Raw genomic sequence first — 24,774 nt, forward strand, 5'->3', positions numbered from 1 at the left:
TTGACTCTTCACTCCACCACATGCATCTGAGGAAGTAGGCTCAACTCTGCAAATGCTCATGCTACCAACTTCTATTTTTCAATTAGTCTCAAAGGTGCTGCAATATCGCCTTGCATATATACATAAAATAAACTCCAGGAAGGCTATGAAAGAATCCTACATGAAACTATTGCTGCCAGTCAAAGCTGCCAGTACTGGACTGTTTGGATCAATGATCTGTCTCAGTATAAACCAGGTCCATGTGCTCCTTGTCTCCATTTGTTTTTTGACGTTGTTGCTATTGTGTGCGTTCATGCCGCTTCCAAGTTATGGTGACCCTAAGGCAAACCTATAATAGGATTTTCGTAGCACGATTCTTTCAGGGAAGATTGCCTTTGGCTCCTTCTGAGGCTGAGAGAATGTGACTTGCATAATTTGGACTTTTTTTAACATTGGGGATGGAAAGAATGTCGAATCTGGAGGCATAACTGCAAGATTTACCAACCGTACATAGTAAGCATTTTTCATCCTGCTTGCACCCAGTATTTGCTATTCAGATGCTGTCTTTGTTCACATTGAGCTAATAGCTGTTGGTGTTCCTATCCTCAGAGAAATCAGTCTAATCCTTTTCTTTAAAAAACAAAAATCCATCTCAACTAGTGACCCTCCTTCTTATGTCTTGAGGTGAAGATTTCTACAAGTTAATTATGCACTGCATGAAGAAATAATTGCTTCTGCCTGCCCAGAACACATTGCAAATCAACTTTATTGGCTTTCAGCTTTTAAAAGGCGTGCATAAATATTGGCTTTAAAAGTTGGCAAGTGAGTTTAGCCTGCAATCTTCAACCAAGATTGCTTAGTCATCTTGAGCTGAAAAGATTCAATAAGCAGAACAGAGAGGAGAAAGGGCGGCTGGGGTGTTTTTTGGGGGGTTGCAAATGCTAATCTTTTATCACCTTTCATTTGGCCTGTGGCAAAATTTGCATTGCCTCTCAAACTCCTGCAAGGAGCTATGCCCAAGGTCCACTATTCCTAGGAAATTGATTCATAATTGATCAGGTCTTGCATTGTCTAACATTTCACAGATGAAAACTAGGACACATGTAGCCAAGCAATGTCAGAGTGTGGTCAAGATGGTAAAGGTTATTACTGAGACAGAACATGCAAGATAAGAAAGGCTGCAGCAGTTTGCTTTTGCCTGAATGCCCTAGAAAGGGCGAGATTCTCCCAATCTCCTCTGCCATCAATGTTTATTGAATCCAAACTACTTTTTCAGTTTGAATGCCATTTGCAGCAATTGAGGCTGAAGGAAAAGGGGGAAAGTGGGAGGAGGAGAGAGAAACTAGGACAGTTTAAAATCAACTGAAAAAAGTGGATGAATCAAGACTGTTCCTGCCAAAATAGGACAGTTGGAGGATATAGTCTCTGTACGTATTGACAGTGGTCACTAGCATTTCCAGGAAAATCTGCTACTTTTGCTTTCTCCCACATTCAAATTTGTTTAAATCTCAAGTTAGTCCCATCCTAAATATGAGGAAAAGTGAGAATTTTGGGTAAAATTAAATCCTCCCCATCCGTACCAGTCAAATGCAGTTGGTAAAACTGTTCCATGCATGTCCTTGTCTTCCATGTTGTTCAAGGTCTGGAGCATCTCACCCAGCCCTCTTCTCCCAACAGATTTTAGCCCTAATAAGAACTAAGCTGCAATGCTTATGAACCCAAGGCTGCATTTCTCACCAAAGTTCCTTGTTTCTGCTTTGGTCCTTGTTCTATCAGTCAGTGTTTGTATTTTCAAAATCCAGATGGTTTGCTACACAGTTTGTAGCAACACGGCAACATGAACGCAGCCGTTGTCTCCACTGTGCAATGCAGTACCTCTTGCTCAGGGCACAGTAGACATGCTGCACAACAGATTTTAGGTCAGGATGAGCCGTATTATCATAATTGCAGGATTGGACTCAATTGTTAGTAGGCAAAATGAAACAATTAGCCGGATTGGATATCACACCAGCAGGCTGAAATTAGTATGCCTCCTGTAAGCCAGGATAATGGTCATGTTCAGAAAGCATCATAAAGAAAGGGGAAACAAGGGGCAATTGCATTATTTCTGATAGTTTAGTCGATGTATCAAATCCAGCAGTGTTCAGAGATAGAGGGAACAGACTTTGGGCCAAAATAGAGCCAGCACAGTTCACACAATTAGCCCTTGCTTTAACAGAAGGCACACAGTCGCAACAAGATAACTGCTGAGGTCCTATTTCAAGCAGGTGGAGTGTGATATTGTGCTTGTAAAGTTCTGTGTTGCTACTTATACTCATCCCAGAAGCTGTCAAATCAAAGCCCTGGTGGTCTTTCTGGTGGGGAGGGATGTACAGTTGCCCCGCCATATCCACATATTCCTTATCCATAGATTCAACCATTCGTGGTTTGAAAACGTTTAAAAATGCATATAAATTCCAAAAAGCAAACCTTGATTTTGCCATTTTATATAAGGGACACAATTTTACCACACCATTCATTCTTTGTATCCAGGGAGCCCTGGTGATGCAGTAGTTAAATGCCAGTATTGCAGCACAAGGTTGTGAGTTTGATCCCAGGGCTCCAGGGTTGACTCAGCCTTCCATCCTTTCATAGGCTGGTACAATGAATGCCCAGCTTTCATAGAATCATAGAGTTGGAAGAGACCGCAAGGGCCATCCAGTCCAACCCCCTGCCATGCAGGAAAGCTTTGTTGCGGGGCAATTGGCTTACAGACTGTAATCTGCTTAGAGAGAGCGGAGTTCACCGATAAGCAGTATAGAAACGCGCATACTAGAAGTGTACATGCTATTCACTGGGATTTGAGCATCCAAGGATTTTCATGTCCGCGAAGGGCTCTGGAACCAAAACCTAGAGGATACTAAAGGTCCACTGTATGGGGAAGGCAATTCAGTTGAGGAAATAGCAGCTAGTCTTGTCTCGGAGGGGGAAAGAAATAAGGGTGCACTCATAGAGAGGTTTTATAGCCCTTCCTGACTAGTAAGAGCTGTAACTAGTTACGAGCATCTTTTTTATTCACCTCCAAGGCCTACACAGATGTGTCTTCCTCATTTGAATTGCCTCCCATCTCCCTTCCCTCCTTACTATTCGGTATTCATGCTTTGAATGCAAAGTTTTGAATGCATGATCATTTTATGCTCACTTGAGAGGTGAAACTGAAAGAGAGCAACTATCCCAAGATGAGTCAGTAGGTCTCATGGCTCAGAGGGGATTCGAACTGGGATCTCCCAAATCCCAGTCCTACATTCTGAGGACTACATTTAAACAGGCTGTCTATGTAACTGAACTATATGCATCACACTAAATGATCTTTATTAAAACGTACAGAGAATCAAACTGGTTTTAAATGATAGAGATGAACAGTGGTGTCACTAGGGTCACATCATCTGGTGCAATAACTCATGGTGTCATTCCCACCCCATTGACCTCTTCCCATATCACACAATACAGAATCCTTAGTAATGTTTTTTACACTAAGCTTACTGATAAATCATAATTTCTATATAACACTGAATGTAATGGCAATAGTTGTGAGATAAACTGCTAGATAAATTAAAAGTATACCCTTAAATTACATCATCATACACACAACCTAGATGCATATGGGGTTAAAGTGGAAATTTGGTAAGATTAAAAAATCTCAATCTGTGTGTGTGTGTGTGTGTATGCGCACGCGTGCACACACACACACATACACACACACACACACACACACACACACATATATATATATATATATATATAAACCTGGGGCCTCTCATTTCTTCTCCCACTGAGCCTCACCCTGCTCACCCCATCTCTTCAGTGTTTTAAATGCCACAATCCACTTCTGCCAAAGCCAGATGTTTGGGGAGCAGTGGTGTCATCCCGCCTTAGAGTATCCGCACCCCGCAAACCCACCAAGTGATGCCTCTGAGTATAAATGCACTGAAATACTGGTTTACTGACTTTCTTACTAGAAAACACTAATGGTCAAGATCCTGCATCACAGACATAATTATGAATGGGTAACTGCTTATCGTCTCCCAACATGATTCTACAAACCTATCTTAGTAGTGCAGCACACTGAGCAATGGAGGCCAGCAGGTGGGGTGTTATGTTTTCAGCCCTGTTCTTCCAGCAATCAGCAGTGTAACTATCAGTCACAGATATTCTGTCACAACTCCTTGTTGCTGTCACAACTCCTTGCTACACCACAACACACCGGTGGAAAGGGCTGGAAATATCATCTTGCAGCACCCCAACCACCAGCAGAACAGACCTCTGTTGCTCGATGCAGCTGCCGGCTGTTAAGGTAGGTTTGGTGGAGCATTTGGGATAATGGCAATAGCGCTGTGATCATAAGCATGAATACCGAATAGATACAAATGCTGGGAAAATTCAGAGAAATCACCTTGTTAGTCTAGGTCAGTATGCAAAGGGATTTTGTAGCACATTTGAGACTGAGAAAAAGAAGTTGCTAACATAAGCTTTCGTGGACATAAGTCTCCTTCATCAGATACATGGAGTGATGTGCCTGATGCATAAGTATCTAGCTTATACGTCAATCATTGCCAATAATTGTTGACTCAGAATTTGGCTTGCTCATTTTTTAACATTAGCTACTCACAGGAACTGTGGTTTCATAAAACCATTCTCTGTTGTTTTACAGGTGATGGAGGATACGCCAAAGATGCAAAGCTGAAAGCTCCCTCTTCCCTCACTGTGTCTCCCGATGGCACCTTGTACATAGCTGACCTTGGTAATATCCGTATTCGTGCCGTCAGTCGGAATAAGGCTCATCTCAATGACATGAATATTTACGAGATTGCCTCCCCCGCGGACCAAGAATTGTATCAATTCACCAGCAACGGGACTCACTTGCACACTCTCAATCTCATTACGAGGGACTTTATATACAATTTCACCTACAATGGGGAAGGGGATCTCACCAGCATTACTAACAGCAACGGGAATTCGGTTCACATTCGCAGAGACGCCAGTGGTTTGCCTCTCTGGCTGTCGATGCCTGGAGGCCAAGTGTACTGGCTGACCATAAGTAGCAATGGGATTCTCAAAAGAGTCTACACTCAAGGCTACAACTTGGCCCTGATGACTTATCCTGGCACAACAGGCCTTCTAGCAACCAAAAGTAATGAGTACGGATGGACAACAGTTTATGAGTAAGTGGCTTTCAAACCTCCTTAATACATCTACATGTTGTTGACGTTTTGTGACAGCAAACTATTTGGCTTGCAAATCATGGTTATTATTTTGAGGATGGAGCACCATCTTGTTGATACCGCTGCCTGATTCTAAAGGTGAATGCCAATAATAATAATAATAATAATAATAATAATAATTATTTCTATCCCACCTCTTCAGTACGATTGAGGTGGCTTACAACAATGAGAACATATAACGTAGTAAAATACATCCCATTATATAACAGTGAGAACATACAACAGTAAAATCTTATCTAACAGGACAACTATCTGGGTCAGAGTTCTGGAACTTCATTGGAACCATTCAGCTAAAGCTGCCTATAATTGTAGGTCTGGTTCTGTGTGGATTCTGCACCAAAGCAGTGTCACAACACTCTTCCGGTGCTGTATCCAGATGATGCAGCACTGAAGGAGCGCCGTATAGCTGTGGCAGAGGGTGCAAAAAGGACCCACATTTTGTGGCTCCTTTTTGTGCCCTGGAAAGGCCAGCTCAGGGCCACGGTGTGTGGTTGCCACCATCCCGATCCAGCTGAAACAGGGGCAGCTCCAACCCCTTTGGAGCTGTCTGAACAGCCCCTTAGTCTAGTTCTTCTAGAGCCATCATGGTTGGACTACAATTTTCAAGACCAGGGTTCAGTTCCCAGTTTTGCCATGAAACCCACTGGGTGACCATAGGCAAATCACATGCTCTCAGCCTCAGAGGAGGCAATAGCAAACCTCCTCTGAACCAGTCTTGCAAAAAAAAAAAAAAAAACATGATGGGTTTGACTTATGATCATCATAAGTCAGAAACAACTTAAAGGCAAACAAGAACAACATAGTTCTTCCACCTTCTTGTTGCAAGTTATTCACCTGTCCACACCAAGTAAAAGCAAAAAGGAGGGCCATATATCCTGGCTTTATAGGAGAACAGGTGTGCATATTCCTCAGTCCACTGTACAGGTGCTGTTAAGTATTGATGGACAACGTCAATGTCCCTGTGGCTTCTTTATCCTTAAATTCATTTTGGAGTGAACAGACCCTCAGATACAGAATGCCTTCTAATAGGAGAGGGTCCTCTGACAATCCTTCAAGTAAAGGATCCTCTCTGTGGCTCAGGGCCACCTAGTGTTCATGGGATGGAATGAAAATTGGACTATACTTGAACAATAAACCCGTGTATGTGTGTGTGTGATGTGTGATGTGTGTTTTGGAGGAGAATCCTGCACAGAAAAGAATCTTTGTCAATTGATACCTCCTTGCAAAGATAATGCATGTATTTGGAGACTTATTCTATGCAAATGATGATGATGATGATGATGATGATGATGATGATGATGATGATGATGATGATGATGCATGGCATTTTCTGCACAGCAAACAGGAAAAATATGTTTTTCTGTGCAGGATATAACATTTCTAGCCAAAAAAAATAATCATATTTTCTGTGCAGATAATTCTGTCTTCTGTGCAAAAGCCCCATGTACAGTGTTTATTCTCACAAAATCAATCCCAAACTGCAAATTGAGGCAGGAGGAAAATGGTAAATTTCTTACCGGGATGAAATTTGTAAAGGTTTACATCTCTAGCTTAAACTAAAGGTTTGGCATCAGGTCTGTGATTACCACTGCATTCTGAATTTTCTTCAAGAAAGAAAATGGGAAAGCCAAAGAAACCTTTTATTTAATGAGCAAGTAGCTAGCCTTCTTCCTTGCCTTGCCTTGATAGCGAGTGCCCTCTTGTGATGATCTTTTAATATTGCATCAGAGTTAAAGTACCAAGCCTTGCAAACTCTTTCTCCTTCATATCATGCGACAAATTCAGATTATTTTTATTCGTGTCTTATACAACAACATTTTTATACCTCTGTTGGAGAACTTTTCCAACAAGCATGCTAAACTGGTGTGCAAAGCAAAGCATAAACAGTACCTATAAAACCATATCTGAATAGAGACTACAGCACTTTGAAACCATATAAATATGAGTTGCAGCCCAGTCAGGGGCAGTTAAAAACTGCAAAGGCTTTATGTTGCAATTCTATACATGTGTACCTTGCAATATGGGCCAATCCAGTGGTCCCATGTCTGAGAAAACATGCATAAGAATTCTTTGCTAGTGATGCCTTTAAATAGTGGTAGTCAAGGAGAGATGCAGGTCTGCACTAGGAGTGAGCGACTCTGTTGTGGGATTACGACTCCCATCATCCGTTATCATTGGCTGGTATCCAACTCACAAACTTGTGGTTTGTGAGTGAGTGACTGCAGTACAGGCATTTAAATGCTGCACCAGCAGAGCTCAGTGGTTAAAAAGAAAGTCTTCTATCTACTTGCCACTGACAGATTGTGGACTGGGGCACCCAGTCTACCCACCTTATATGCAAGTCCCAAAGGGGTCCATGAACTGTTTGGCAAAGGGAGAGGCCTCCAGGGGTTTGCTGCAGTGTGTTGACAATAGCTCAGCTGGCCCCTTTGCTGCTTTTAGGCAGTTGGACCAGATCACAGAATCATAGAATTGGAAGAGGCCACAAAGGCCATCTAGTCCAGCCATGCAGGAACTCTCAATCAAAGCATACCCAACAGATGGCCATCCAACCTCGGTTTAAAGACCTCCAATGAAGGAGACTCCAGCACTCTCCAAGGGAGTGTCTTCCATGTCGAACAGCTGTTACTGTCAAGAAGTTCTTCCTAATGTTGAGCTGGAATCTCTTTTCCTATAACTTGCATCCATTGCTCTGTGTATTATGCTCTGGAGCAGCAGAAAACAAGCTTGATCCATCTTCAATATTACACCCCTTCAAACATTTAAACAGGGCTATCATATCACCTCTTAACAATCTCTTCTCAGGGCTAAACATACCCAGCTCCCTAAGTCCTTCCTCATAAGGCATGGTTTCCAGATCCTTCACCATTTTAGTCGCCCTCCTTTGGACACATGGCTCCAGTTTCTCAATGTCCTTTTTGAATTGTGGTGCCCAGAACTGGACACAATATTCCAGGTGGGGCCTGACCAAAGCAGAATAGAGTGGCACTATGACTTCCCTTGATCTAGACACTATACTTCTAGTGATCCAGCCTAAAATCTTCACAGGACCTTCTGTCTCCAGAAGACCCTGTCTACCCCTGGATAGGCATAGTAGTGTACTCCACACTGAAAGGTCACCTGTTACAGATGCAGAATCCGTGGATATGGAGGGTCGACTGTGATAGACTCACTTGTGAGAATATGTATATCATTTTGCAATCTAAATACACCTATTTCTCCTTTCATTTCAGAAAAGAAAAGTTCCAGTATGTTCTAATTGGTTTTCTATGAACCTTCACTGTTTTCCAGGTATGACTCTGATGGCCATTTAACCAATGCAACATTTCCAACTGGTGAAGTCAGCAGCTTCCATAGTGATGTAGAAAAACTGATGAGAGTGGAAATCAACACTTCCAACAAGGAAAATGTGGTCACAGCGACTAACTTTTCTGCTACCTCTACTATTTACACATTGAAACAAGGTAGTTAAGTACATCTACTCTCTATATAATTGATTTTTGCAGGGTTGGTTTATTTTCTTTACATCTGTTCTCTCTGGCTTGATATGACTTGAGACACACAAAACCCTAAACCCTGGAAATGACTGGAAGTCCACTTCTGGGTTTTTTTTAAAAAGTGATGGCTCTAAAATATAAATCGCTGTGTTGGATGTATATGTATGTGTGTGTAGAGAGATATAGATGTAGATTTAGAGATATAGATACAGATGTAGAGAGATCATCTAACACCTTTGAGATTAACTGAAAGAAAGGAGTTGGTAGCATGAGCCTTCATAGACTTTAGTCTACTTCCGCAGATGCATTTAGGTATAGATCTAGATATAACATATGTATAGTATGTGTATAAAATGTTTTGCTTGTGTTATATTTTTCAGTTCTGTATGTTAAGCACTGAGAGCCAGTATAGTGCAGTGGTTTGAGCATTGGATTTGGACTCTGGAGATCAGAGTTTGCTTCCCTTTTTGGCCATGGAAATCCATTGGGTGATCTTGGGCAAGTCACACCCTCTCAGCAGGGACGTAGCCAAGGGGGGGGGGGTTCTTGGGGTCCGGACCTCCCCCCCTTCCATTAGAAAAATGAATGGTGTGTGCTGCTGCACCGCCGCACTCAAGCCCCATTATAATGGTGGCACTTAGTCTGGACTCCCCCCTTCCTAAAATCCTGGCTACGTCCCTGCTCTCAGCCCCAGAAAACCCCAGAAAAGGTTTGCTGTAGGGTCTCCATAAACTGGAAATGACTTGAAGGCACCCAACAACAGCAACATTAAGTGAAGTCGAAGGCATTCATGGCCTTGCATCCATAGTTTTTTGTGGGCTTTTCGGGTTATGAGGCCATGTTCTAGAAGAGCCGGCATCTGTGGCTGGCATCTTCAGAGAAGATGGCATGGAAGTGAGTGGGGTATATATATTCTGTGTGACCCTGAGTTGGGAGGATCAAGAGCCAGCAAATGCAAATGAAAGCCACCCAGGGACAGGGGTTTTCCTAGCAAACAATGGATCTCTAATTAAACGGACACAAATCCTCTTTGTATATCCTCCCACCCTGAGGCCTTGCCATCCAAGAACAGAACAATACACAGATCAACATGGGAGTCACTCCTCCATACTCAGGATCACACAGTATACACACACACACACATATATGTACTGTATATATCCAACTTTCTTCCATGCCAGCATTCTCTGAAGATGCCAGCTACAGATGCTAGTGAAACCTCAGAAACAAACTCTTCTAGAACATGGCCACATAGCCCGAAAACCCCACAAAAATCAACATTAAATGTTTGTGTGTATCTATACACACAAACCCATTAATTCTTTGGATGGATTTTTCAGTTAGTACAGAAACTCACCGCTACCCTAAAGGCAGTCGTAAATCAGCCAGCCTGATGACTTAAAGAGTTAACCTTTGCAAATGTCTTAGAATGTAGGAGACCTTTCTTCGTGGTGCCACGTCTTGCTAATATGTAAATACTGTGCTGCGGATGAAATAACAATGCCACGGTATGTTTAAAAACCCCTGCAGATTTCTAATAATGAAGAGGTGCAAGCACTGGCGATGCCTACTGCTGTTTGAACTATGGATAAATGCAACCTTTGCCTGCCTAACATTTGCTTCCTGAAGCTGAAGGGCTGAACTCTCTCGCCTTTTTTTGTTTTCTTGCTGACAGACAACACGCAGAGTATCTATCGGGTGAGTCCGGATGGGTCGCTGAGAGTCACCTTCGCCAGCGGAATGGAGATTACTTTGAATACAGAGCCACACATCCTTGCAGGCATTTTCAACCCCACATTAGGAAAATGCAATATCTCTCTACCAGGGGAGCATAATTCCAACCTTATTGAGTGGAGACAAAGGAAGGAACAGACCAAAGGCAATATCTCAGCGTTTGAAAGAAGGTTACGGGTAAGGGGTTTTTGGCCTTATGTAAAATGAAGTATTCATTTGCAAAGCAATGTGCCTCAGGTTTATGTTGAATTATTGCTGTAACAGTGTTCTAGACTCCACAGTCTTCATTGCTATTCTGTCCCATTCAAAGTATTGGAAATAATCTTTAAAAAACTAAATAGTCTGGGACCAGACTAGGCACCTATATATTTCTAGCAGAACTAAGATCAGTGGCTGTATTTGCACTGCAGAAGTAATCCAGTTTGACACCACTTTAACTGCCATAGCTCAATGCTGTGGAATTCGGGGAATTGTACTTTTGTAAGGCATGCAGTCTTCGCTGTCATAGAGCTCTGGTGCCACAACAAACTACAAATCCCAGAATTTCATAAAATGGAGCCATGGCAGTTAAAGTGGTGTGAAACTGGATTGTTTCTGCACCGTGGATACAGCCAGTGTCTGATTCCCATACCATCCTAAGAAAGTGAAGGAACACTGCAGGCAGAGACTTTGTCATGCACCTGAGCTGTCAAATGTCCTCCAACTAAACTCAGTTTCTCTTCCCAAATGTTTTTCTCCCCAGTTTACCTCTGATATTTGGAACAAGGTGGTAGACGGAAAAAGAATTTTCAAGGAGGCAGATGGTGGGATTGTTGGGTTCTTTTTCACACCTATCTTTGCTCTTCATAACACTTAAAGTGGCATCCAACTGCTTTAATTCTGCAGTGTGGCAGGGCTCTTGCTCTTCTTCAGATTTCTTAACTACAGTCTTCCTTTTAGTTAATGACTGAGCAAGGTAAATCATAACATTACAAGGAACTATGCACATTGCATTGCAAGCAACTAAATGTTTCTCTCTGTGTGAATGGTATGCATTGGACTCTCCCTGGTCTCTAGAAATGACCTTTCTAAACAAGACAGGCAGGTACCTTTTTAACGTGTGTGTGTGTGTGTGTGTATTGTGTGTATGCACCTTCAAGTCACCCATAGGGTTTTATTCGGCAAAGAATACTCAGAGGTGGTTTTGCCAGTTCCTTCCTCTGAAATATCGCCCACAGCGCCTGGGATTTTTTGGCATCCAAGTGCTAACCAGGGCCGACCCTGCTTAGCTTCCAAGATCAGACAGGATCTGTTTTTAGGTTGGAAGAAAGTGCTAGAGAAGCGATATTTTGTTCTGCAGAATGTCTAAGACAGAATATCTAAACTTGGGGGAAACAGAGAGAATTTCCCTTATTTCCCGTATTGTTCAAGGGCACGACAGTAACACCAACTTGTTAGTATTGAGTAACTCTTCATTCTACCTTTCTAGACCTTAGTAACAGTAACAAGTGACCCCCACTGAGTGATCAGAGTAATGAGTAAAGTAATTAGTTCCTTCCATAAAGCAGCATTCCAGGTTCTGCCATACATTAAGAGGGCCACATTTTGAGAAGCTGTTAGGAAAGGTCTTTGGAGGACTAAGAAAGCTGTCAAGTCTTATAATAATTTATGATATTGTAATGTATCCGTCCTTTCAGGTGAGCATTATAAAGGGTTTTGTCCAAGCTTGGCCTGGAGGGGAAAATCTTGGCATCTGCATTTCTGTTATCTGTCCAGATGAAACTCTTACCATCACATCTAATTTGTGCTTATGATTTATATTAAAACAAGAGCATTAATGAATTCCTGTGGCAGGTGGTCAATGTTTCTCTGTTTAATTAACAGACTTAAGTTGAAGATGCAAGCGCATCAATACCTTGCAGGGAAAAAATGCTTTAGGAAATCTGTTTTCCATTTGACAGAACTACTCCTTGGAGAGGTCTTGATGAGTCCAGCGAATAGCTAGCATTCAAAGCAGTGGTCTAAAATAATGACCCACGGATACAGTGATGATTATAGATCCTGTCAAAACCTATCTGAGTTGAAAGGAGGACGAAGTTGTGGAAAAGTCCAACCTCACACATACCTCTGTGTCCTCCCTTCTTATCCATCCTTACACAGATCCTCTCTGAATCTGGATCTGATCTCATGTTAACGATGTAGTGAAACTGCCCTAGGTTTTATTTCAGCGTTTAAAGGAGCTGCCCAAGATGTTAAGCCCCATCTTCAGGCTCAGCACTGGACCTTCAATAGTTCCTTTAACATCTAAAATAAAGCAGATTAATTGCATTTCCAACATGAAACCCAACAACCACCACTGCACCCCAATGCATCCCGAAAGTAAAAAGCTGCTGCATTTCTCCGCTTTAACTGCGGTTTACCTTCACATTATTTCGTTTTAGAAGCAATTTGGTGTGATAAACTCCCCGAATTTGCAACTTTTGTTTAGATTCGAATGTATTTTGAATCGCGTTTAAATCCTGTTTGCCTGAGGGATCTCGCTAGTGTGATAAGGCCTGTGGAAAGCCTTCCACCATAGATCTTAAAAATTGACCTGGCTCCTGTTGAGAGATGCGGTCTTTCAAATAATCTGGACCCATGCTCTATGGAGGCACTGATATAAAACGTGCCCAGCTCACATTATAGGGTTTTACTTGGTTTGATACTTGCAAACTGAAAACCTGTGCTAATGCATAAAGGTCACATTAAAGAGAAGGGAGATAGCCAGTTCATTGGAAAACAGTGAAATGTGGAAGCAACCGCATGGTTTAGAGCCTGTGAAATATCTAATCTGCGTTTGATTTCTCACCCGCCTAGACTGTTATAAAATAAAACCAAAGTCGAGTCACTTTTGTACCACCATAAATCCTTTTGCTGGTCTCACACTGCTGTGCATTGTTGTGATCATCCATACTAAGGCTGTGATACACTCAGAGTATACCTTAGCTCAATTACTTCAAATAAGTTATGGAAGTTGTAGCTAGTACATACTAGTCCTAGATGATAGATAAATATGATGATGATGATGATGATGATGATGATGATGATGATGATGATGATGATGATTTATTTATAACCCGCCTCTCCCAAAGGATCGAGGTGGGTAACAATCATAAAAACACAGTAACATTAACATAAATCCATATATAGATGGATGGATGAGAGATGATAAGGAATATGACATCCCCATGGGTTTAGATTTTCATATCTGAGCACAAATCAAATCTGGCATCTTACTTCTGCATGGCACATATATAAAGATATAAAAAGCTAAGATATCCTCACGTTCCTAATTCGAATTAACTAAGGCGAGAAGAGACTGAACCACCCTAAGGCTGCAACCCTTTATCCCCTTAATCTAGGAGTGAGATGCTGGGAACACGGTGAGACTTCTTTCTGCGTAGACATGTCTAGAACTGTACTATAAATTGCCTTTCTGTGTAAAGCAGAGAAGTGGCTGTTAATACCTATCCATGTAGCAAGTTACAGTCTTTATGCACTTGAATAAATCATACTGCAGTACTGACGTCTTGAAATATCGAAGTAAATAATATTGATTCAGAGGGTGTCCCAACAGATGATTACCTTCTTCCCGGGGAGAAAAATGTAAGTGAATATTAACTGCTCCTTAGATGCTGTTGCTAACTATCCCATTCGTTTGGGTATATTATATTTCACACTTCCCTTTGGTTTGATTCAGGGGCCCTTTCGCACTCCACAATTATGGCAATATTATTCCACTTTAGCTGCAGGTATGCCATCCTATGCAATTTTAGGACTGGCAGTTTATGGGAAAGGATTAGGATTTCTCAGCCAGCGCACACTAGTGAGAATCCAAAGGTTCAAACATGACCGTATATACTCAACTATAAGTCAACCTAGTGTACAAGTCGAGGGCAGGTTTTAGGGCCAAAATTACAGATTTTGATATGGCTGTAGATAAGCCAAGGGTACAGCCTAGGGGCTTGTAATAAAGGATTTAAAGGACGAAGCTAAGGAAGTCAATCCCAAAACAATATACATGCAAATCACTCCTCCTTTCCCAGGGTTACACAGTATATATATATATATATATATATATATATATATATACCCAACTCTTTTCCAGGCAAGCATTCTCTGAAGATGCCAAAGCCACAGATGCTGGCAAAACATCAGGAAGAAACTCTTCTAGAACAGGGCCACATAGTCCGAAAACGCTACAAAAAACTATATACAACATCTCCTCCCCTCTATCCTACTAGCAGTAAGAACTGTCCAAGCATGTTGGCAACAGAGGAAAATTCAATCCTTCAGTCCATTCTCAGCCTTCTTATCTTTTCCCAGCCTCAAACTTCCATCAAAAGAAATTCAAACAAGGTCACAAGCACAAACTGGCTCTTTCATGCCACTGGATAGCTGTGAATGTTTCGCCATGATGCCATCTAGGACTCCAAAACCCATCTGCCTAGTGGCAGAAGCCCAATACACATAGTAACCATCACAGCATGGCAAGACATCATTTCAGGGAATCTCCAAGAGACTCGTTTCCAGAATGAGACTGAAACACTTTATTTTGGTTCCAGGATAAATCGAGTCAGGATTTGCATCCCGCTTCTGTCCATAATAGCATATTTTTGGAGGGTTGCATATTCTCACCTCACGCCTATAAAAAAGTGTTTGTGCTTTTTCAAACATTAATAACCCTAAAGCCGGCTGCTGCTAACCTCTCATCTGTGGGTACTGTCATTTGGGTTATATAAAGACTTGCCATTAATACATAGGAGACCAGGTCTGTCAACATCCACTCTTGATCGCCTCTTTCAGCCTCTGCAAAATGAATGTTTACTCACCAAATGCACTCCAAAGGCAGGCAGGCCTCTCAGCCATTGGAATCAGAGGTTTGTTTGAAAGCTGTTAACTCCCGCTAACTTTCCATTAGAACTTTTTGGCACTCTACAGACAGGTGCAATGGGGCGCCGTTGTCACGTGCGAGGGGCAGCGCTTCCAGACGCCCCTCGCCCCTCGCACATGATGACAGCGTCAAAATGGCAGCGCCTTGTACAGATGGGCGCCGCCATTTTGATGCAACGGACACTTAGCGTCCGCACATCATGATGCCATTGTGATGTCGCAAGTGCACCATTGGCGCACTGCAGCATCACAATGGCACCGCAAAAAGAACCCACATTTTGCTGCAAGAAGAAGCTACGCTGCAGCTTCCTCGCACAGCAAAACAAGGCGTGGGCAGACCGCCCTTTTTGGGCAGTCTGTACCCCACCATAGCTACCTGCGTTAGTGGAAAGTAGAACATTACCATTATCATTGCCGGATCATTTCCTTGTGTAAGTTGGCTTGGTAGTATCAGAGCCTCCCTCCACGGATGGGAGACCTATTAAGATGGACCATCCCTAAAGACATGCAAGCTGAAGGATTCTCAATGCGGGCACGAGGGAGAATGTTTCAGCTGATAGGGTTGGCAGTTTGATTGAGGCCTTGGTCTTGCTTTGGAATGGTGAGAACTAAGATCCGACATATCTCTAATCTTGATGGCTTTAAAAAGCCTGTCAAGCCGGATCTCTTCCGATCGGCCTTCCCTGAAAAATTCACTTGGTCACCCTGCCGATATAGACCATTGATCTAGACCATTCACTGATTAGCCCAAGAAGCCCATCGTCCTGTCCCTCATTGTTTTAATGATTCATAATTGGATATTATTATTATTATTATTATTATTATTATTATTATATGGGATTTATTGTATTATTGTCTGGGAAGGGAGGGGATAGTGGGATTATTGTTATATTGTATGTATTTTATCATTGCTGGAAGCCGCCTGAATCCACTGGAGAGGTGGGATAAAAATAAATTATTATTATTATTATTATTATTATTATTATTAAGCACCCAACCCAGTGTTGTGGAGTGTGTAATTCACCCTTACTTTACAGAAGACCTATAAGCAATGAAGCATGCAGGACGGCAGCCAGAAGGCATGTGGCATACATGCAAAATCAGTGAAGAGTTTTCATTATGCCTATTATGTACATTCTCACACAGAGACTGCTATATAGGTCTGCCCCTGGGCTGTCCACTCCATCAAATTCATCTAAGGAAATAGACTTAAGTCTGTGAAAAGCTCATGCTACCAACTTCACTCTTTCAATTAGTCTCAAAGGCGCTGTAAGATCCCATTGCATACTGATTTTCCAGACTTAGGCGGATTTGTCTTTGAGTCCTACCACCAAAAATAAAATGTGGTCAGATTTTCTGGGATGAGTGTAAGATATTGTGGCCTGATGATGTTGACAGGATGCTTGTATCGGTCCATCCCACCACATGTAGTCTTGACCCTTGCCCATCTTGGAAATTAAGATCTATCAGAGTGGTATCAGTTGGTTCAGGGTTCATGGCATGGTAAGCTTTTCTCTCTTATCATGGACAAATGCTTACTGCTTTGAAGAGGGTTGTGGTGCACCTTCTCCTGAAAAGGACCTCTCTTGACCCAGAGGTAGATGCCTAAGAAAGCCCTATGACAGTGATGGTGAACCTATGGCACGCATGCCAGAGGTGGCACTCAGAGCCCTCTCTGTGGGCACATGTGCCATCGCCCAAGCACAGAGTCTGCCAGAGTTTGTTACTAGAAGGCCAAAGGGACATGGCACTTTGCAATAAATAAGTGGGTTTTGGGTTACAGTTTGGGCACTCAGCCTCTAAAAGGCTCACCATCACTGCCCTGTGAGATCCATAAGAAAACCCTATGAGATGCAAGTGGTTGCCATAAAAGGCTCACACATGCGCCTCAAAAGCTTATGCTGCAATGTATTTCATTCAGTCTCAAAGGTGCTACAGAATCCCTTTTCATATATGTGTATCTGGGCGTTTTTTAAATTGGAAGTACATTCAGTATTTCCCAAACTTTGCTCCACCAGCTGTTTTGGATTCCCAGAAGCCCTGGCCATTTGGGCCAACAATCCATTCTGGGAGCTGAAGTCCAAAACGTCTAGAGGTCCAAAGTTTGGAAAGCATAGTTTTAAATTAAACATTTTAAAAACTGAAAAAGAAAATGGGAGGGAATGATGAAACGATGAGGCTGTGAGACTGAGGATTTCAGTCTCCTAATCCTCCCAAGTATTTCTCAATATGCCTTTGCCTACAGAATCACTTCACTTCTGTATGTCTATATTTTCTTTAGGCTCACAACAGAAACCTGCTATCCATTGATTTTGATCACATAACAAGAACAGGGAAGATCTACGATGACCATCGCAAGTTCACTCTTCGGATCCTGTACGATCAAACAGGACGTCCCGTTCTTTGGTCCCCCATCAATAAGTACAATGAAGTCAACATCACTTATTCCCATTTGGGATTAGTGACCTATATCCAGAGAGGAACGTGGACTGAAAAGATGGAGTATGACCCAGGTGGGAAGATCATTTCCAGAACATGGGCGGATGGGAAAATATGGAGCTACACATACTTAGAAAAGGTAAATCTTGGGATGTTTGTAAAGATTGCAAAGCAAACCTGGATGCGCAGCAAAACCCATTTGTCTTTCCTTCCAATGGAATTCCCCAAAAAGCAATATTTAGGGAACTCAATTGACCAAACCCTGGATGCCATCGTTAGGAATAACTTTGAAACAATATCAGACGAGAAAAATCACATTTGGATATATGGGTTATGTCTCCCTTATCTGGAATTATGAAATCCAAAATGCTCCCAAGTTTTCCATGGGTGGCTGAGATAGTGATGTCTTTGCTTTCTGATGCCCCAGTGTACACACACTTTGCATCATGCACAAAATTAGTTAAAATATTGTATAAAATTACCTTCAGGCTATATGTATAAAGTATATATGAAACATAAAATGAATGTTATGTTTAGACTTGGATCCCATCTCCAAGATATCTCATTATTTACATATATGCAAATAAAGGTACTAAAAAATACAAAAAAGAAATCTGAAATCCAAAACACTTGTAGTTCCAAGTATTTGGATAATGTGTTCCAAGCGTTTTGGACTCAAATGAGAAATTGTCATGAACTGGTTATACTGAAAAGATAAAAATGAATGTCTTGCCAAAATGTATAATTTGATTTTTAAAAAAATAACATTGCAACCAATTATTAATCAATCAAAAATTCCAAGAGCTGCTTTCAAAAAATGGGAGATGGGAAATCCCTAAAGATTAAGTTTTTTTTCAACTCCAAATATTGATATCAAATATTATATCAACAGTTATGACCAGGTATTTGTTATTATTGTGGCCATAGGCAACTGGAAGTGGTTGAAAACCATGGTTTTGGGGTACAATTACTGGAAAGCTCTGAGTGCATACTATTAGATCTCACTTTTTCCCAAGCTGTGCTCAACAGATGTTTTTAATGAAATGCTATTTTCTATTATAGATTCCACTATATGCATGAGAGAGAAATAGATAGCGAGTGTTATTTTTGACATTACGGTTTGATATTTTTGTCATTTTGTCATTGCTACCCTTGAGTCCTCTGCCAGGTGCAGGAGGCTTTTGGGGAGATGCGGAGTCAACTGTCAGTTGTGCAGGATTTGGGGAGCGTAACAAACAGTAGGAGTCCATCTTGTGCCGCTTGGAAAGGACTCCTGCTATTTTTACTTTCCCGAAAACTGAAAAGGAAATTAAATCTCAGGGAGCATGAGCTGTCATTCACCAGCAGATGGAGGACCCTTAACACTGGAGAGCTGGTGAGCTCTCCTGAGTCTGATATAAACATGAAATATACACCTAATAATTTGGATTCAAATGAGAAGAAAAGACATTCCATCTAAATATTAGGAAGAACGTCTTATGGTCGGAGCCGTTCGACGGTGGAATAAATTGCTATGGAGGGTGGTGGATACTTCGTCTTTGGAGATGTTTAAAGAGAAGTTGGATGGGCATTGTTCAGAAGTGCTTTAGGGGTCTATTCTTGCATTCTTGCTTGGACTAGATGGCCCTTGGAGTCCATTACAAGTCTATGATTGTATGATTCTAAGAGAGGAGATTGACGTATCCAATATAGCTTCGAAAAACCCTACCTTTCAAAATGGAAGAGACATTTTATGCAAAAAGTCATTCCCTCTTAGACTTTTAAATGTCTATTTTGCATTGCATATTTTTTTAACATTGTCAGAAAAAGAATCATAAGCATAACTAAAAAAAATGTGTATCTCCAGCTTCTCAAAAATGGGGTAAGGAATCCCTTTGAAAGACCTAAGTACCTGGGCAGGCTTTGTATTCTCTCTCCTCATCATAAAGTATGTTAAGAACTCATAAAGGATCTCTGAAACATGTTCGGTTCAGTTCACACAACAAGCTATAGTTAAGAAAAATTAGCCATGCTTTGATATGATGTCCAATTGATAGCTATGGTTGATGATTATCTAGGGGGAAATGTGAGAATCTGAAACCATTGTTTGAAGTGGGTTTGCAAAGTGTGGTTTGTGGTGACTATGGTTTGGCACGATGTTTGAATTGACAAACCGTAGTTAATAGTCGCCGCTCTACCCTCAGAGGCTGCTGCACAACAGAGATGGGAGTAAGCATATGAAGCTGAGTGCTGAGAGGATGAAAAAAGAAGGCAGGCATGCCGCTCTAAACCAGGGTCTGCCCATGGTAGGTTTCAAATCTCAAACCATGGTTTGTGTTCTAGATGAAAACGAGTGCAAACAATGGTTTGACATGGTGTCTGGTTTGTACCTAGTTGTACTTTACCCTCTGTGGCTTGTCCTAGTACATTTGTGTGTGTTCCTTCAAGCTGTTTTTTAAAAATCCAGGACCATATCCTGCCATTCTTTCTAAACTTTGGAAGTAAAGGGAGAAAGAGAGGGTTCATTTCAGTTATCCTCCCTTCAGGGAGCCAGAATGGTGGTTTGAGCATAGGACTAAGACTTGGGAGATGCGGCTTCGATTCACTGCTTAGCCATTGAATCCCACTGAGTGACAAGTGGACAAGTCACATCCTCTCAGCCCCAGAAAAAACCATGATAGGTTTGCGACTTGAAGTCATATAACAACAACAACTTCCTTCAGCTCCTGGAAGGGAGCTTGCAGAACTGAACTACATGTTACATTGGTGATCTTTGACCCTTTTGGATCAGGGTTATGGTGGGTGGAGAGCTATCTCTTGGTTGTTGCTATGTGTCTTCAAGTTGACTTTGATGTATGGCGACCATATCCTAGGGTTTTCTTGGCAAGATCCATTCATAGGAGGCTTACCATTGCCTTTAAGGCTGAGAGAGAATGATGTGCCCAAAGTCACTACTTAAGTTTAACAGAATGTAAAAAATATGGGTTGGAGAAAGAGAGGGCCCTTTCACACTTTACAGTTATAGCACTATGCAGCCTTGGCTGTATTTTGTTGAACCCTGGGGTTCATCATTTGAGGAGACATTAGAGCTTTCTGGTTGGTCATTGTGAAGATGCTCCTTAAAACTGCAAATACCATAGTTCCAAAGATTAGTGTCAGGGCTGTTAAAGTGGACTCATAGTACTATAACTGAGCAGGATGCAATATTATTTTAATGTCAGTGCATACAGTATGCTTTTGATGATTCAATGCTGTGTGTGCTATAAATTGTTTGGGAACAATTTATGGTCTAGAGTCGGTGTGGGATTAATGCAGCTTGGAGTCTGGATGTGGCCCCTGAGCTCTACATTTGTGGTCCTTGGAGTACCCCAAAGCCCCAGAACCTCCCCATTTAAAAAGAAATGCTCCCAAATGACACAGAATGCTCACTACATACACAAAGCACACAAAAACATCCCCACCGAGCCCCCACAAGTGTTCCAGAACCCCATAGTAGACCCAAATATATCTGTTTTATTCCACAGTCCTCTTATGATAGTGACAATAAGCGATTGCTAACCCGCCGTAAGCAGTGTGTTGCCGTTCCTTTTGGAAATTCCTAGGGAGTGTGCCAAAGCCTTTTTCACATGCAACATCCGTACATTCCCTCTGCACCAACTCCTTGTTGAATGTTACAGTGCTGAGAATAGATGCGGGGCCTCTAAAACTAACCTGTAGCATCAACTTTATTGGGGAATAGAATGAACTATGAATGCCCAATGTCTCACAAGCTCAAACAGCCACTAGAACCGGATTAAATGAAATGAAGGGGGATCAATATGTGTTCTGGTGCTTGAATGCAGGATGCAAGCTCTCTGGCAGAAGGGAGTTTACACCTTGCATCCAAGCACAAGAACACATATTGATCCCTCCTTCATTTGGGAGAAACTGAGTGCTTTTATGTTACTAGCATTAGCATATCATCATGCCTGTCCCTGCGTTGTTTTTCATTTAAACTAACGTTTATTTGCAAATCACCTCTCCTATAACTCCCGTCTTTTTCTTTCAGTCTGTGATGCTCCTGCTGCATAGCCAACGCCGCTATATCTTTGAGTATGACCAGTCCGACTACCTCCTGTCTGTCACCATGCCAAGTATGGTGCGCCATAGCTTTCAGACGATGCTCTCCGTTGGGTACTATCGCAATCTCTACTCCCCTCCAGACAGCGGCGTGTCTTTCATCCAGGATTTCACCAGAGACGGACGGCTCCTGCAAACTCTCTACCCAGGAACGGGGCGCAGGGTCCTTTACAAATACACCAAGCAGTCCAGGCTGTCTGAGATTCTGTATGATACGACACAGGTCTCCTTTACCTATGAAGAGTCATCTGGCGTTATCAAAACCATACACTTGATGCACGACGGATTTATTTGCACTATCAGATATAGGCAAACAGGTGAGTGACAAGCATACATAGGTGTTTCACGTCTGTCCATAGGCCACATGTTGTTGTCAAACATTGTTCAGAGGCCAAATTCAATATCCAGATTTGCAACTTTCCGTTAAAAGAAAACAACAGAGGAAACAGTGTGGAGGCAAAGGCAATGGTAGCAGTGCTAAAAGAGAAAAGGATGAGGGAGAAAGAGAGGGAGAGAAAGAGAGATATTGAGATAAAGACATGGAGATGGTGATAGCAGAGATATGATAAAGAGATGGAGCCAGAGATAAAGAGACAGAGATATAGAGATGGAGATATAGAGGAAGAAATGGAGACAGAGATAAGAAGATGGAGATGAGATAGATGTCACGTGGGGACCCAACTGGGTGTCACCTCTCTTCACTGCACCCCCCTCAATGATGCCATGATGGTACAGCGGTTTGAGCCATGGACTGTGATTCTGGAGCACAGGATTCGAATCTTGGCTTGAGCATATAAATCCACTGGGTGATCTTGAGCAAGTCACAGTCTCTCAGCCAGTCTGACAGCAAACCCTGTGTGAAAAAACTTGCCAAGAAAACCCCATGATAGGTTCCTCTTAGGTTCACCATACATTGGAAATGCCTTGATGGCACGCAACAACAACAACAACATGGCATTTCCATATAGACCACTGGTCCCCAAACTGTGCTCTTTAAGGGATTTTGGACTTCAGCTCCTAGAATATTGGCCAACATGTCTAAGGCTTCTGGGAGCTGAAGTCCAAAATCTCTTAAAGGGCACAGTTTGGGCACCACTGATATAAACTAAGATTATTCCCCCCCCCCCCCCCAATGCACTGAAAACCTATTGGCAATCGAAATTGATGATATTGGAATTGGATGGACCAATGGTTTGAGTCAAAGGTACCTAACATTTTATAGTTTTTGTGGGTTTTTCAGGCTATGAGGCCGTGTTCTAGAAGAGTTTTTTCCTGAGGTTTTGCCAGCAGTTGTGGCTGGCATCTTCACAAAAAAACTATGGATGCTACCTATGAAAGCCTTTGACTTCACATTCCTAAGATGTATTTGCCAGTCAACTGTATACTCTCTAATACTCACTTAGCTTGTATTAATATCCAAAACCCTTTTCTCTCTTCTTTTTTTGAAATCTAATTCAATGTAAAGCTCATGTGCACTCCTCTCTTTTTCCATGTCCTATGTTCTGTGCATTTAGGCCCACTTATTGGTCGCCAGATATTCCGATTTAGCGAAGAAGGTCTTGTGAACGCCAGGTTTGACTACAGTTACAACAACTTCCGCGTGACAAGCATGCAAGCCATGATAAACGAAACTCCTCTTCCCATCGATTTGTATCGCTATGTGGATGTCTCTGGGAAGACTGAACAATTTGGGAAGTTCAGCGTCATCAATTACGACTTAAACCAAGTCATAACCACCACCGTGATGAAGCATACCAAAATTTTTAGTGCCAACGGCCAAGTGATTGAAGTGCAATATGAAATCCTTAAATCCATAGCCTACTGGATGACCATTCAGTATGACAATATGGGCCGCATGGTCATTTGTGATATACGCGTAGGAGTAGATGCCAACATCACAAGGTATTTTTATGAATACGATGCTGATGGCCAGCTTCAGACGGTTTCGGTGAATGATAAGACCCAGTGGCGTTACAGCTATGACCTGAATGGGAATATTAATTTACTTAGCCATGGAAACAGCGCAAGGCTTACTCCTCTGAGGTATGACCTTAGGGATCGCATCACCAGACTTGGAGACATTCAGTATAAAATGGATGAAGATGGTTTTCTCAAGCAAAGAGGGAACGACATCTTTGAGTACAGCTCCAATGGTTTCCTGACCAAAGCTTACAACAGGATCGTTGGGTGGACAATCCAGTATTATTACGATGGTCTTGGGCGGCGGGTTGCCAGTAAGACCAGTTTGGGACAGCACCTCCAGTTCTTTTATGCCGACCTCTCCAACCCAGTAAGAGTAACTCATTTGTACAATCATAGTAGTTCAGAGATAACATCCCTGTATTATGACCTCCAGGGTCACTTGATAGCTATGGAATTAAGCAGCGGTGAAGAATACTACGTCGCTTGTGACAACACGGGTACGCCTTTGGCTGTCTTCAGTAGCCGAGGCCAAGTGATAAAGGAGATTCTGTACACGCCTTATGGGGAGATCTATCAGGACACCAATTCAGATTTCGAAGTCGTCATTGGTTTTCATGGAGGACTGTATGATCCACTGACGAAACTGGTGCACCTGGGGCAAAGAGATTACGATGTCATTGCTGGGCGCTGGACAACACCAAGCCATCACATCTGGGAAGAACTGAAGAATGTCCCCAAACCATTCAGTCTGTATGCATTCAAAAACAACTACCCAGCTGGCAAGATTCAAGATGTGGCTAAATATACAACAGGTACAAGTACTTATTAAATGAAGACGAAATACATAATTCGGATCAAACCCTGGCACAATGGGATGAAGATGTTTTAGTCTCCCTGGTGCAACTCTTGCAGAATTGACACAGAAGTAAGCC

The 24,774-nt window shown here is 42.1% G+C and overlaps 1 protein-coding gene across 10 annotated transcripts in view; it reads left to right on the plus strand.

The window, feature by feature from the left end:
• Nucleotides 1-24,774, plus strand: part of LOC149308809 (teneurin-1) — a 293,986-nt gene that overhangs the window by 262,521 nt on the left and 6,691 nt on the right. For 6 of the 10 annotated variants that reach the window (XM_089536504.1, XM_089536506.1, XM_089536505.1 and 3 more), the window contains 7 exons: nucleotides 4,670-5,180; nucleotides 8,532-8,704; nucleotides 10,413-10,648; nucleotides 17,664-17,960; nucleotides 20,005-20,106; nucleotides 21,849-22,236; nucleotides 23,434-24,654. In XM_089536504.1, the coding sequence (XP_089392630.1) occupies nucleotides 4,670-5,180; nucleotides 8,532-8,704; nucleotides 10,413-10,648; nucleotides 17,664-17,960; nucleotides 20,005-20,106; nucleotides 21,849-22,236; nucleotides 23,434-24,654 (2,928 nt within the window). The remainder of the gene's footprint in view (nucleotides 1-4,669; nucleotides 5,181-8,531; nucleotides 8,705-10,412; nucleotides 10,649-17,663; nucleotides 17,961-20,004; nucleotides 20,107-21,848; nucleotides 22,237-23,433; nucleotides 24,655-24,774) is intronic. The other 4 variants (XM_089536509.1, XM_089536511.1, XM_089536513.1 and 1 more) reach the window with 2 other exon arrangements.

This window comes from Sceloporus occidentalis, unplaced genomic scaffold (assembly GCF_023333645.1).
Source record: "Sceloporus occidentalis isolate IW3139 unplaced genomic scaffold, rSceOcc1.0.p SCAF_8, whole genome shotgun sequence".
In the NCBI taxonomy this organism is placed as follows: domain Eukaryota; kingdom Metazoa; phylum Chordata; class Lepidosauria; order Squamata; family Phrynosomatidae; genus Sceloporus; species Sceloporus occidentalis.